This window comes from Centrocercus urophasianus, unplaced genomic scaffold, assembly GCF_019232065.1.
Source record: "Centrocercus urophasianus isolate 14NV4802_14NV808 unplaced genomic scaffold, USGS_Curo_1.0 seq_16, whole genome shotgun sequence".
Classification (NCBI taxonomy): domain Eukaryota; kingdom Metazoa; phylum Chordata; class Aves; order Galliformes; family Phasianidae; genus Centrocercus; species Centrocercus urophasianus.
Window position 1 is genome coordinate 5,716,344 of NW_024884711.1, and position 13,419 is coordinate 5,729,762.

The 13,419-nt window shown below is 36.1% G+C and overlaps 1 protein-coding gene across 1 annotated transcript in view; it reads left to right on the top strand.

The window, feature by feature from the left end:
• KIF15 (kinesin family member 15) overlaps nt 1-13,419 on the top strand; it is a 33,771-nt gene that overhangs the window by 4,074 nt on the left and 16,278 nt on the right. The window contains exons 5-18 of the mRNA XM_042817580.1: nt 569-606; nt 1,711-1,808; nt 2,181-2,360; nt 3,086-3,295; nt 3,389-3,514; nt 4,305-4,427; nt 5,148-5,271; nt 6,871-6,962; nt 7,648-7,857; nt 8,645-8,822; nt 9,254-9,395; nt 11,706-11,847; nt 12,141-12,338; nt 13,244-13,351. Coding sequence (XP_042673514.1) covers nt 569-606; nt 1,711-1,808; nt 2,181-2,360; nt 3,086-3,295; nt 3,389-3,514; nt 4,305-4,427; nt 5,148-5,271; nt 6,871-6,962; nt 7,648-7,857; nt 8,645-8,822; nt 9,254-9,395; nt 11,706-11,847; nt 12,141-12,338; nt 13,244-13,351 — 1,969 coding nt within the window. The remainder of the gene's footprint in view (nt 1-568; nt 607-1,710; nt 1,809-2,180; nt 2,361-3,085; nt 3,296-3,388; nt 3,515-4,304; nt 4,428-5,147; nt 5,272-6,870; nt 6,963-7,647; nt 7,858-8,644; nt 8,823-9,253; nt 9,396-11,705; nt 11,848-12,140; nt 12,339-13,243; nt 13,352-13,419) is intronic.

Genomic DNA, 13,419 nt, shown 5'->3' on the forward strand with positions numbered 1-13,419 from the left:
ACTTCTGTTAAAAATACTAAGTTGGAGGGCTGATCTTATGGAAGTGTTACTGTTTGTTTAGTTTTAGTCTGGAAAAGCTTTTGCAAAACTGAACTCGACTTTGGAAAAATCAAGTGGAATTGCTGTGAAACTTCTCTAGCATTATTAATAACTAAGGATAATATGAGGAAATATCCAACTTGCAAGGATTTTAATGGTTAGTTTATGTATGCTACTGAGGGACATTAAACTCATTTTTTTGGTGCAGTCTTCTGGGATTTTATGTGTCCATTTGAAAGATTTTATTTTAATGCTGAGTTCCACTATTCCCTTCCCAACAGAAATGCAAAAGAAAAGGGGGGTGGGAGGAGCAAAGAGGGCTGTGAAAAAGTAATTTATCTAACGTGGTCAAAATTCACTCTTCTATTTTCATATATTCTCAGCTTCCCTCTGTTTTTTTAATCTTCTGTTTCTTACATTTGAAACTGTCAGTTTTCTTTAAAAGATACAGATTAATTTAAAAATCAGAGCTGGGATAAATCTTTGTTGTCTTTGTTGTCTTACTACTACTTTTTGGGGTTTTTTTTAGTGGCCAGACTGGATCAGGAAAAACTTTTACTATGATGGGTGAGTGCATTAAGACAGCTTTATCTTACATTGATCTTCGTATAGAACTCTGTATAGAAGTTGTGAGTAAGTAGTTTCTTAATGTTTTATTTCTGGAGTTGAAATGTCTCCTTGGCTCAAATGCTGGGGACGATTGAGATTTTTCTCTTTCTGTGGGTAGCTTTAAGGTTTAAAGGAGCATAGAATCCTTATGGTTGGAAGTGTCCTTTAAAGGTCATCTAGTCCAACTCCCCTGCAATGAACATGGACATCCACAGCTACATCACACTGCCCAGGGCCTGATCCAGCCTCACCTTGTTTGTCTCCAGGGATGGGGCATCAACCACATCTCGAGGCAGCCTGTTTCTGTGCCTCACCACCCTCACTGTTGAATCACAGAATCATAGAATGGCCAGGGTTGGAAGGGACCTCAAGGATCATGAATCTCCAACCCCCTGCCACATGCAGGGCCACCAACCTCCACATTTAATGCTAAACCAGGCTGCCCAGGGCCTAGAAAAAATATTAATATGTAAAAAATATTTATATGTAACATTCTTTCATAGTAAAATTATAGTGAGGTTTTCAAAATAACTGGTTCATACTCAACTAGGAATTTAAGACCTCTCAGTATATGAAACCTATTGTATTTTGTACATCATGCAGTGGTAATTTTAAATGGATTAATATTTCACTTGATTTTAGAAAGGTACTGAACAACCAAAATTGTATGGCTGATCTGTTTAAGAGGACTACATAGGAATTAAATGAACATGGGGCCAGAACCACTGTCTGTCTGATTAGTCAAGTCAGGCTTAAGGCCTCATCTGTACTATTTGACATGGAAGTTCATGTTTCATACTATTTTAGACTTAGGTAACCCTAAAGACAGAAAATGACCTTTCACAGGGGTCACTTTGATTTTGTTTAAACCTGAATATTGTGGAATATTGTCTTGGATCATGAAAGTTGATTTCATTGATTTTTGCAGTTCACTAATTGAGTTTTGCCATTCACTAATTAAAACTTACTGAAGTCCTCTATAATGGCACCTTGGAAAAAAAACAACCAACCATTTCACTTGAGTAATACTAATTAAAACTTTTTATTTAAAAATCTCTTTAGGACCATCTGATTCTGATAATTTCACTCACAGTCTGAGAGGTGTCATTCCACGGAGCTTTGAATACTTATTTTTTCTAATTGAACGTGAGAAAGAAAAGGTACATTTATTTTATGCATACTAATGCAGTGAGGTATGTCTCGCATCAAAATTTAGCTAAGGCTGTTTTGTAGTGTGGTGTGTGGAAGTGAAGTTTCTGAGATTATGGCTGACTTGCTTAAAATCTATTAATCAGAAGCTATTGTGTCTAGCTCTTCAGACACGTGCATGCTTGTTGTGAGTCTAAAAATGCATCTAGGTTTCTGGATGTCGGTTTTCATCTGAGTTTCAAGGCATGTCAGAAATGCATAACATGCTGAATATACATAAGCAAGCTTACAGCTTCATATATATAAAAATAAAATCACTGTCATACAATGAAAAGCTTAATAAAACCTAGTGCATTTATAGTGTAAATGTTTGTGTTTTGAAGGCTGGCAGTGGAAAGAGTTTTCTCTGCAAATGCTCTTTTATTGAAATCTACAACGAGCAGATATTTGACTTGCTAGACTCTGCTTCAGCTGGACTCTTTCTCAGAGAGCACATCAAGAAGGGGGTCTTTGTTGATGGTGCTGTTGAACAGGTGTTATCATCTGCTGCTGAAGCATACCAGGTATTTTTGCCACTTTTAAATGCTTGAACTTCTAATCTTGATTAATGGCCTATTTGGTAAGTATTTCTCTAATTTAAGCCCTTGGTTTTTTGGGCGCTGTCTGTGACGCCCTCTCCCCCTTTCCAAAGCACTGGTAAAAGTCTGTGATTAGATAGCATTTCTTGACCATCTCACACGTGTAAGAAATCATAGAGTTCTAAAATATGTGGAACATATGAATTGCAATCACCATAATCTCTCCAGAATACTCCTCACATCTTTGAAATAACAACAGAAGATTACATCCTGTGCTAATTAAGCAGCATGTGTGTTTCAGAAATTGTCAAGTTGATTTCTCCAAGAGTGAAGTGCACAGTACTGTTCTAACTTCAAATATTCTTTTCCTTGTGTACTGCTAACATGTACAAGTACTGGGTATGTTCTACTCTGAAATGGCAATGGCACTCTAGGAGAGAGGAAATTAAAGCTGTAATTAGTTTTTTATTAAGCTTGACTATCTATCTGTATAATATTCCTCCCGCTTGTTTTTTGTAGAATCTATTTTATATATTATGTCAATATTTTTTAATGTAATATATAAAATACTGGAAAGAACGTGCTTGTCCTTGGGATTTTTGAAAGCTCTTGCACTGAAGTGTACTTACTACTGTTTATCTCACTTTCAAGTAAATAGCAGGTCCTGTCTGAAATACTTGTTTAATGTCTTTTTCATGTTTATTAATTAGGTATTAACTATGGGCTGGAGAAACCGTCGTGTAGCATCAACCTCAATGAACAGAGAATCCTCAAGGTCACACGCAGTTTTCACTATCACAGTGGAATCCATGGAGAAAAACAATGACATTGTTAACATTCGTTCTTCCCTTCTCAACCTGGTAGACTTGGCAGGGTCTGAGAGACAGAAAGACACCCATACAGAAGGACTGAGACTGAAGGTTAGTTCTGTACTATCTGTGGCATCTTTTTCCTCTTAGTTGCATTGCATTGTCCCATCCACCAGATCTTCTCACTTGTATTTTCTGTTCTAGGAAGCAGGTAACATAAATCGATCACTAAGTTGCCTGGGCCAAGTAATCACAGCACTTGTTGATGTGGGTAATGGAAAACAGAGACACATTTGTTATCGGGATTCCAAGCTCACTTTTCTGCTACGGGTAATATAGATCCTCTGGATTTTACATACTAGTTAAGGTAGAAACAGTTTGTGGTTGTTTGGGTTTTTGTGTGTGTGTGTTTTTGGATTTATTTTTAAATTCAGCTTTGGCAAACTGAACACACGTACATAAAAATGTATGTTAGTATGGGGCATGAGGAGTAAAGCATGAAAAACATCTTTTCGCCTAAGCAGATGCTCCATTGCTGCTAACTGAAGACAAGAAATTTATTTATGTTTCCATTTTTCTTTTTACATATTTGTAAGTGTTGATAAGAAGTGTATGCCTTCTTTATAATTTGGGAATTAAAATTTGGGAAAGACTTTATCAGTGATATTTAGAGACTGGTTGAAATGTATGACAGGGTCTCCAGAATTAGTCTGTGTGCTAATGTGTGACACTGAGCATTTGACAAATTTCCTGTTTCCTATTTGAAAATTCATGGATTGTTTTTGAGCTGATCAGAAAATAAAGATAGAAGCATTCGAAGATGAAGCATTCTTTTCTGTGGGATGCCAGCACTCACTAGAACTCTGAACAGTTACTAATGTCAGTATATTTTTTGTTTTATACGACATAGTTGTACATAACATTTCTTTTGCTTACAACAGAGATGATTATTTAAAATGGCAAAACTGCAGCATTCCATCCATTTCATGTACACATTAGAAGTAGGGACCTCAGGAGAGTTATACCACTTTGGTGTACCACCATTTTGCACTGTAGTTCTAGGGCTTCTTGGTGTAGCCCCAAACCTGCAAAGCTAATTTCTATGGATTTTTTTAAACAGGATTCCCTCGGCGGTAACGCAAAAACATGTATAATTGCAAATGTCCATCCAGGATCCAGGTGTTTTGGTGAGACACTGTCAACCCTTAATTTTGCTCAGCGAGCAAAGTTGATTAAAAACAAGGTAAACAAGAACCTCAATGTCTTTACTGTCTGAATCAGACAAGGTTTTTTTATCATTCAAATTACATATCTACAAACAGGATAACTTCAGTAATACACTCTCATGCTATCACTCACTGAAATGAATATAACATCTTAAGATATAAGTTTGCTTTTCCTGATCTTTTTTTACAAATTATTTTTGAAAAGAATTTGTTTGCTTTTGACTATGAGTTGAGAACAACTGCTGGAGATTCGACAGTGGCTCAGGACAGTGTTGGTGTTCGTTGTTTCTTCTCTGAGCACTAACATTAGAAAATGTGAAATGTACCCAAATCTGTACTAAAAGTTGTCGTGACAAGTTTAGATTAAATGTTATTCAGAACATCCAGTTTTTCTATATGCTATATGAAAAAAGTAATTTCTCATGAGTCAAAGTATGTTTACATCTTTTGTGAAACTATTTTATTCACCACGTACTGCTTAGCTTTGTTTTTCAAGATTATCTAGAGTAAACTGTACAGAAAATATTCAAATTTCTTAATCGTTGCTTTTAGCAAAACTAAATTGTTGGCTGCTCAATAACTTTTAACATTTAGCCATGAGTTCTTTCTTCAGAAAGACCTAAAGAGTTCTCAATAGTTTGATTGCTTTGCAGTCTTTCAGTTTTCCTTTAACTATGAATTATAATAAGCTTTCTATTTGTACTTTCTCATGGTTTTCTCTTAAATATTTATCAAAGGCTGTGGTGAACGAAGACACACAAGGAAATGTGAGCCAGCTGCAAGCTGAAGTCAAGAAGCTGAAAGAGCAACTCGCTCAACTTACGTCAGTGCCATCTATGCATGATATTTCTGTATCACAAGGTAAGAGATTTAAAAAAGAGAATTTGCTTCTTTTGTAGCTTAGAGTATGTTGGAGCTTTGTATAGTCATCATGTTTCTCAGCAATGGTTTTGTAGGTACCAGCCTGTCATGGTTTTATGATTTGGGGTTATCGGTAATCCACATCATAACATCATACACAGATTGCCTGTATTTTATGTTGCCTCTATGTACATCCAGTATTTTGCAGAAGTTCTTGATATGTATTTCATTGCTCTTAAAAGTTTAAGCACTGGGCTGTATTTCCTGAAATAAAACCTAAAATAAGTGGTAGGTTGCCCAGTACTTCCAGTAACCAAAAATTCACATGTGATTGTTTGTATATTTAGGTTGCAGGGGCACTAAGGTGTTGATAATGTCCATCCAATCTGCATTCGTTTTAATCTCTGGGCTGGCTTTTTCTCCTCTTCCCCATTTTGCCTCTTCAGGAAGATCTTAATAAGAGCGTTTGACTTTCAATAAAAGGCTAGTTTCCTTGTAAGATGATGATGTTTTTATCTAGATATATTTTTTTCTAATAGTTTATCACTAGATGGTTATAGCTGCAATACTTTTCTTCATGGAAATAAGCTACCTATATCATGTTTTGATTACAAGGCAATAAAGTTATCTTGTAACGCCTGCTTTGCTCTCCTTCTCTCTGGCCTCTTCTCTGACCTTGACAAGAAATAGATCCAGTTTCAAAAGATACTACAAAGGTTAGGAAGATTTGCATAATACAAAGCATCTGTGGTTGAGTTTTCCTAAGGGAAAAAAAGACTTCTCCACAAGAATATGCATTTAAATTGTAAAAAGTCAGTGATTGTGGGGGCACCAAATCTGTTGAACCCAGGGTACTGATGGAGGGCTCAAAAATGTTGTTAGACTTGTGACAGAGTTCTTGAGGAAAGCAAGTGATAATGCTTAAACATTGAAGGGAGCTTTTATGAGATAGCTAATATTATAAAAGGTGTATTTATACAGATAAATCGTGATGTTTGTAATACTTGATCACATGCAAAATCTGCTTACTACAAACTTTATGAACATAATGACATTGTTTTTGTCTATTAATTGAGTATAAGGTAGTATTTATAACTGAGTAGACTTGCCTAGATGAAAGCTGTTTTCAGTTTCTGAAGTTGATTAGTTAAATCCATTCAAATCCTTGTGTGAACACTTCCAGTTTAAGTTACTAACTGTCCACTTAATTCATGTTTATTTTTCTGAATTTCCTTATAAAGCAGTTTGTGTATTTTTAATATGTGCAAACTACAATAAAAATGTGAATAATGCGTTATCAAGCTCATTTTGTAGGGTTTTTACATTTTATTAGATATACTCATTTGAACAAACTGATTATTTAATAAAAGTTAATTATAAAGTTGTTGAACAATATTGCTAATTATAAAATTATGTGCAGGGGTTCTGGTGCCTATAAGCACGCGCAGATGGCTAAGAATTATAGTCTAAACTTCTTTACTCTGCGTATCAACATGATCTTTGTAGAGGAATTATGTTGTTTGAACATGCTGTCATGTTATATGTGTATGTGATTAAGTGACATTTTACTACACTTGGCATTTGGTTCTTGCCCTGCAGATGCTGCTGAAAAGGAGAAAAAAAATATAAATTACATTAACAACTTTATTGAAGCAATGTTGTTCTGGGAGAAATCAGAATGTGAGAAGAAGGTAAGAAAGCAGTGGAATTCCTAAGTGCATTCTACTGTACTCTCTTGTAGAAGACCAGTGAGCTTACTGAAATCAATTGATATTTATGTTTTATTTTTTGAATAAAAATACTCTGTCCAAAGCTTATAAGCTTCAGTAACCAGAAAACGAGTCAAATAGCATTTGAGATAAAATCTTTCATCTCAAATTCAGACAAGCTATAAGCTTTCCTAATATGATTAGGTTTAGGATGTGATTTTTTTTTTTTTTTCCATTAAAAAATTTGAACAGGAAAACAAACTTCTGTTTCACTTAGTTTTAAGGGCATCTCAGAGCATTTGGATCAACATTGTGTTTTTGATGCAAACCTGCCAGTCATTCATTTTGCTGTGCTCTAGTTCATGTCATGGTGCAGTGCTGGATCATTAAAAATTGATTGTTTTTGGAAGAAACTAACTAAAAGAGACATTCTAGGAGTGCACATGATGTGCTTCCCTGTCTGTGAATATCTAGTCCACGGAATCACATTGGAGCTGCTTCTAAGTAAGCTTTTTCAATTCACGTAGTGTGGAATTTGAGTTTTGGGTGTGAGCTGTTGCTCACATGAGCTGAGTTTTGCATGATTCATATGTAGGTGATGTTTAAACCTTAAATTAATCTGGTATAACTATCACTTTTTCATTAATCTATGTATGTACTTTCTAAGAATTTACTAGAAAGAATTGCTCAACTAGAAGACTTGTGTGCCAAGAAGGAGAAATTCATTCAGTCCAATAAAATGATAGTCAAATTTCGTGAAGACCATATTGTTCGCTTGGAGAGACTGCATAAAGAAGCTGGTGGAAGTTTATTGCCAAAAGAGCAAGAAGATCTCCTCAGTGAATTGAGGGAGGAATTGCAGACACTCAGAGAACAGGCAAGTCTTGTGGTTGGCTTTTTTTTTTTCCTTTTTAGAAAAAAATTGTTTTGTGAGAATGGCTCACTTGATAGAGTTGTGAGATGGATGGATTCAACCAGTCTGGGAAAGACAGGAAAAAAGGGGACATAAAGTGCTGCCTCTTCATGTAAAGAAGTATCTCCAAAACCATAGCACCTTTCTTCTCTCCATTGGAAGGTGCTATGGGTGGGTTTAAGAGCCTGAGCGTTTGCATAAGCAAGTCTGGTAAGGGAGATGTTGTGGTGGGAGTATGCTGCAGGCACTATTATTGAAGTTAGGTAGTAGAGGACCCAGTGTGCTCTAAGTGACTCAGTGAGATCACAAATACTCATTCTGAGGAAGAACCCTCCTGACATCTGCTGAAAGAACAAGACAGCAGGGTGCAAATAATGCAGGAAGTCTCTCAGTGAAAATAATGTAGATGTTAGATGGGCCAACCTAGGGTTTTGCTTGAGGAAAGGAGACTTCAGATTGTTGATGGATATTATTTGTGAGGCAGCTCTGGAGAACAAAGAAACTAAAGAGAAGATAGATCTTTAAAAATAGCTTATTCCAAGTGCAAGAATATTTCAATAGTTAGGGAAAGGAGTAGCAATTGTATAAGAAAACTAGCTTGAATCAGTCTGAGTCTCGTAACTGAGCTTTAACTGAGAGGATGGGGAAAAATACTAGTACAGAAATCAGGTCAGGCATTATTAGATGTGTACAGTGTTGTAGTGTTGTCTGTAAAATAAAAACTGTTGAAAAAAAATAATGCTTATCACAGATGGAACAACACCCACGAATTGCCAAGTATGCCATGGAGAATCATAACCTCAGAGAGGAGAATAAAAGACTTCGTTCTCTACAATCAGTGAAAAAAGCCCAGGAAGTTGATGCTCAGACTGTTGCAGAACTAGAAAAGGCTTTTTTGCAAGCTTCAGCCACAGAGAAAAATACTGGAGGTAAAAATATGCTGAAGTGTTTGAGCTAAATAAGCGTACTGCATTTCTGTTCTGTGCAGAGTAGTGCTGGAAATGTCTTGATGTGTGGTTTTTTTTTCTTTTGTCACAGTGATACTTGAAGACTTGAATAAAACAGCTTTAATTTGCTTTGTTTGTGTTAGCCTTCTTGCCAGGACAGCTGTAGGGTACTTGGATTCATTTTAATCTTGTGCATACCATCGCTAATCTTATTCTGTCGTCCTTATCTCTATCATGGGAGCTCTAGTAATGTTTATTATTCTAGTGGTTGTCACGTGGGCTGTAGCTGATACCTGTTTTGTTCAATCACTGTTGCTGTGTTCAAAAGTCTGCAAATGAATGCTTGCATTTGGGTAAAAGTTAAGATATTTGAGGTACTCCGCGATTTCAGAGGGGCTGTTCTTGTTCTTTAGGTCAGCACGTCTATTCTAGCACCACATTAGCTGAAGGCAACTCTCTGGCATCTGTTGAGAAGCTGAAAGCACGCCTGCTACAAACTCAGAGTGAACTGACGAGTTCAAAACAAGAATATGAAGAATTTAAAGAGCTAACCAAGTGAGACAAAATAGCATAGAAATGTCTTCGGTTAAATGCTTTTAATTACTTTTCTTTTTTAAAGTGAGATTCAGATCCTGGATATATAAGAATGTATTCTTTGTATAAAAGTTTCAGAAAGATGATATACACACAGAACCTGTTCCAGTCAACTCAGTTACTCCCAGACGCACACACCTGTAAAGCAATCACTGCAGCACAGACACACTTTCAGATGCATTGTCTTTCCAAAAGCTTTTCCTTATGCTAAGAGGCAAAATTACGCTTCACAACATGCCAGTTTTGCACACGTCTTTGAATCACCTCAAGTCACCTGCCTCTTGGAACAAGGATCTTGGCTTAGTCACTGTGTTGAGGAAGTGTTTACAGTAACCGAAATACTACAGGTGGAAACAGTGACAGGAACCAGTGCCTGATTGCTTTTCAGGAGTGGGAGAGATTTTTTAGCTTGTTGTATTTTAGTGCTAAAAGATTTTCACATAACTTCTGCAAGGTTGCAGGTGGGAGTCATTATAAATGTAGAATCCAAGCATTCCAGAAAGTTTTTACTAATCTGTTAATGTTCATCTCCACTTCAAATACTTTTAAGAAGGTGATCCTGAGATTTGTTACTGGAGAAGTTTTAATTCAAACTGGAACAAAGGGATGGTGTCAGTAGTTCATTAATGTCCATTTGCTGTGACATCTGAACATGAGATATGGGTCTCTTACTGACACAGGAAAAAGTTTACTGTTAGTTTTTGTTTTGAAGTCAGCACAAGATGAAAGGCCTGCATAATGCTTTCAGATTTTTTAGTTTTTATAAATATATATATTTACATTCCAGTGAATAATACGTGGCTTATCTTGATCAGTTCTGTTTCTGAAAAATTCAGATCCTGTGACTGCAGGATCTGATGCAAGACACAAGAAAACTGAGTTCAGAGAATGTAATATCAAACTGGAAAGCAAGAGAGACCTGACCTTTTTGTTTTTCAGCTTGTGTCTAACATTGTTTTGCAATGACCTAGAACTGATTTTCAACATGGTGCTTCTAGAATTAACCTTTTCAGTTTTGTTTTGATTTTTTTTTTTTGCAAAGCAGCTTTATAATATGCACTCTGTGCATTCAGACAATTGTACAAATTACATTTTGAGTACCACACGTTGAGTGTGGTAAATCCTATGACCTTTGTATAGCATAATGTAACAATCTACCGAGTCTATCAATTCAGCAGTGCATCTGTTGTCCAGTATCACTGATTACAGAGTTTTATTCATAACTTCACATCAGTTCATTTTCCTGCCCATGCAATATATTTTTATCTTTTGTATTCAGAGATTTCTTTATAGTACATACATGTTTTTGTTAGCAATTTCAGGCAATTTACCTGGTGAAGTCACACAGTGTACTTTTGAACTCAATGGAGTTGAGACCTCTGGACTTACTCAATGTTAAACTTGGTTCCAGTTTTGGAGTAACTGGATGCTTTATTTTGCATGCAAGTGATGACTGTGTGCTGCAACTGAATAAACAGCAACACTTAACAATTTTGCAAAAAAAACAATCTGTTAATTTTTCTGCTGTCCCTTAGCAGTCAGAACTGAAGCTCTACTTTGTTCCCTCTGTTTTGTTGCACAAACTCATATTACATGCAAAGTTACAGCATTAAACTGCCAAAAGATGAAATAGCACGTTTCCTTTTGTCTGTACACTTTGACCTTACAATCATGTCAGTAAGGCCAACAGTCACAGTAATACCTTGTAGGTCTGCAAAATACCTAATGAAAATTATTCCTAAATTTCTGCTCAACTGTTGGATTTGAGTTAAAGGGTTTCTGTAAGGCAAAATAATCTTAAAAGAGTAGCATTTCCAGAGGGAAAAAAAAAAAATCTTTAAAGGATTTTCTTTAATCCTGGCAAGCACCAGTTCAGACTTCTTGTATAACTGGATAACATTTTTAAAGCTTAAAACCATCTTGGTGGGGGTGATATCGCTTCCTCGTAAAAGGAAGTGCAGAGTGCTCAGCTTATTTCCTACCGTGTAATGGATTTTTTCTGACAAGTTTAGTTACCCATCTGTCTTCTTCGTTATGAAAGCACAAATAAACTTCTTAGCTTTTCAATTTATTCTTTTAGCACAACATAAAGCAATTATGACTTTCTTCTCAAAGAAAAAAAAAAAAGTACTTCCATCTTTGCCCAAGAGTACAGTTTCAGTATGATGCTCGTTGGCAATGCTGCAGCTTATTCTTACTTATGGAAGCATATTCATTGAGAGTTTTTGACTCTGTATTTGTATTTTTTGTATTAAAATGCTTTCTAAACAGGAAAAAGCATATGGAACTGGAATCAGAACTTCAGTCCTTGCAGAAAGCAAACCAGCACCTTGAAAACATTTTGGAAGCGACCAAAGCACACAAACGCCGAGAAGTGTCTCAGTTGCATAAGCTGCACAGAGAAACTCTTAAGGTATAATTTCTTTAAAGCCATGTGTACTGAATTCTAAGTCATGTGAGAACATTGGCCTTCATTTCTAGGATACCTTAGCCTCACTACAGTAATCCATACACAATAAACTAGGAATGCTGCTTTTTGTTCTGAACTATTTGCTTAGTTATTTCCTGCTCTAATCAGGTGACAAACCTAAAAGTGTAGTGGTTTAGAACTAAGTGACTTCGAGCAGTTATATATATGCAACACTAGAGAAAGCTTAATTCCTTACTGCAGTTAAAATAAAGAGTGTTTTGAAATGTCCATAACAGAACATAACTACTCCAACAAAAGCATACCAGCTGAGGTCTCGCCTCGTGCCACGGATAAGCCCAGAGATCTCAGATTTCCACTGTGAAGATTTTGAGTGTTGCAAAGAGACGATGGATGACATTTTTAAAGAGCCTGTTCCCCCAGAGATGAATGAACAAGCATACGAGGCCATTGCAGAGGAGCTCAAGGTGGCACAGGTGAGTGTTCAAAATAAAAAGTGGAAGTGAGTAACTTCATAATAAAGCAAGTTTGGGCATGAAGTAACTCCCCCACCAAATATATTTTGAAGAGCGTAGGAAACTAAAGCATGTGATGAATACTTAAGCTATCACTGAAATGTTGTCTAATTACACAATGTACTTAAGAGGGATTACATTGAAAGTACTGAAAGGGATTTGGGAGTTGTATATCTTAATCCTAGATGAAGCTGAAATTTGCAAATAGCTGTTATGTAGAAAAAAAAATGCATTAGGCCATTTCGTAAACTGTGATTTGAGATAAGCAGGATACTTAACCTTTTACTGTTCTAGCCTGGTAACTCCCATCTAAAGAATCTTCCTGATAAGTGTGAAGTGACTACGTTTGGAACAAACCCCAAGCATAATGTAAAATACTGCATTATTTGAAGAAACCTGCCAAATATTGCTTGCCATAGAAGAGTGTTACATTGTTATCTGAAGTATTCTCTATAAATGGAATTAATTTTGGTGCTTGTAAAATAGACAAAAATCAAACCAGCATGCACGACAGCCAAAACTTTGTGAACAGACAAAAAGAAATGGATCTAGTCAATATTTTGAATAATGTCATTTTTCAGTCTTAGATCTCTAAGATGAATGTGCATCTGAGAATGAAACACACATGTAAGTGCTTATATGATTTGGTCCTTGTTCTCACAGATGGATTTTCTTGTGCTCTGGCAGTCTAGTTGGCAATAGGAGAAATCAACTACTGAAGTTACCAGTTGATTTTTGGATATTCTTTTTACTGTTCGTTCAGGTCATTAAAAAAAACTTTGTATTTAATATGCACACACAACATATGGCCCTTAAGAGTAACTGAAAGATGAATGTTCTAATTTGGAATGTCTTTTGTGTCACAGGAACAACTGAGCACAATGCAGACAAAGCTGGATGAAGAGGAAAGCAAAAATGTAAAACTCCAGCAACATATTAATAAACTGGAACATCATTCTGCACAAGTACAGGAGGTGAGAAATCAGTACAGTGAAGGTTTATGTTTGAGTGATATCTACCACACTGAGGCTACTGTCTTTTA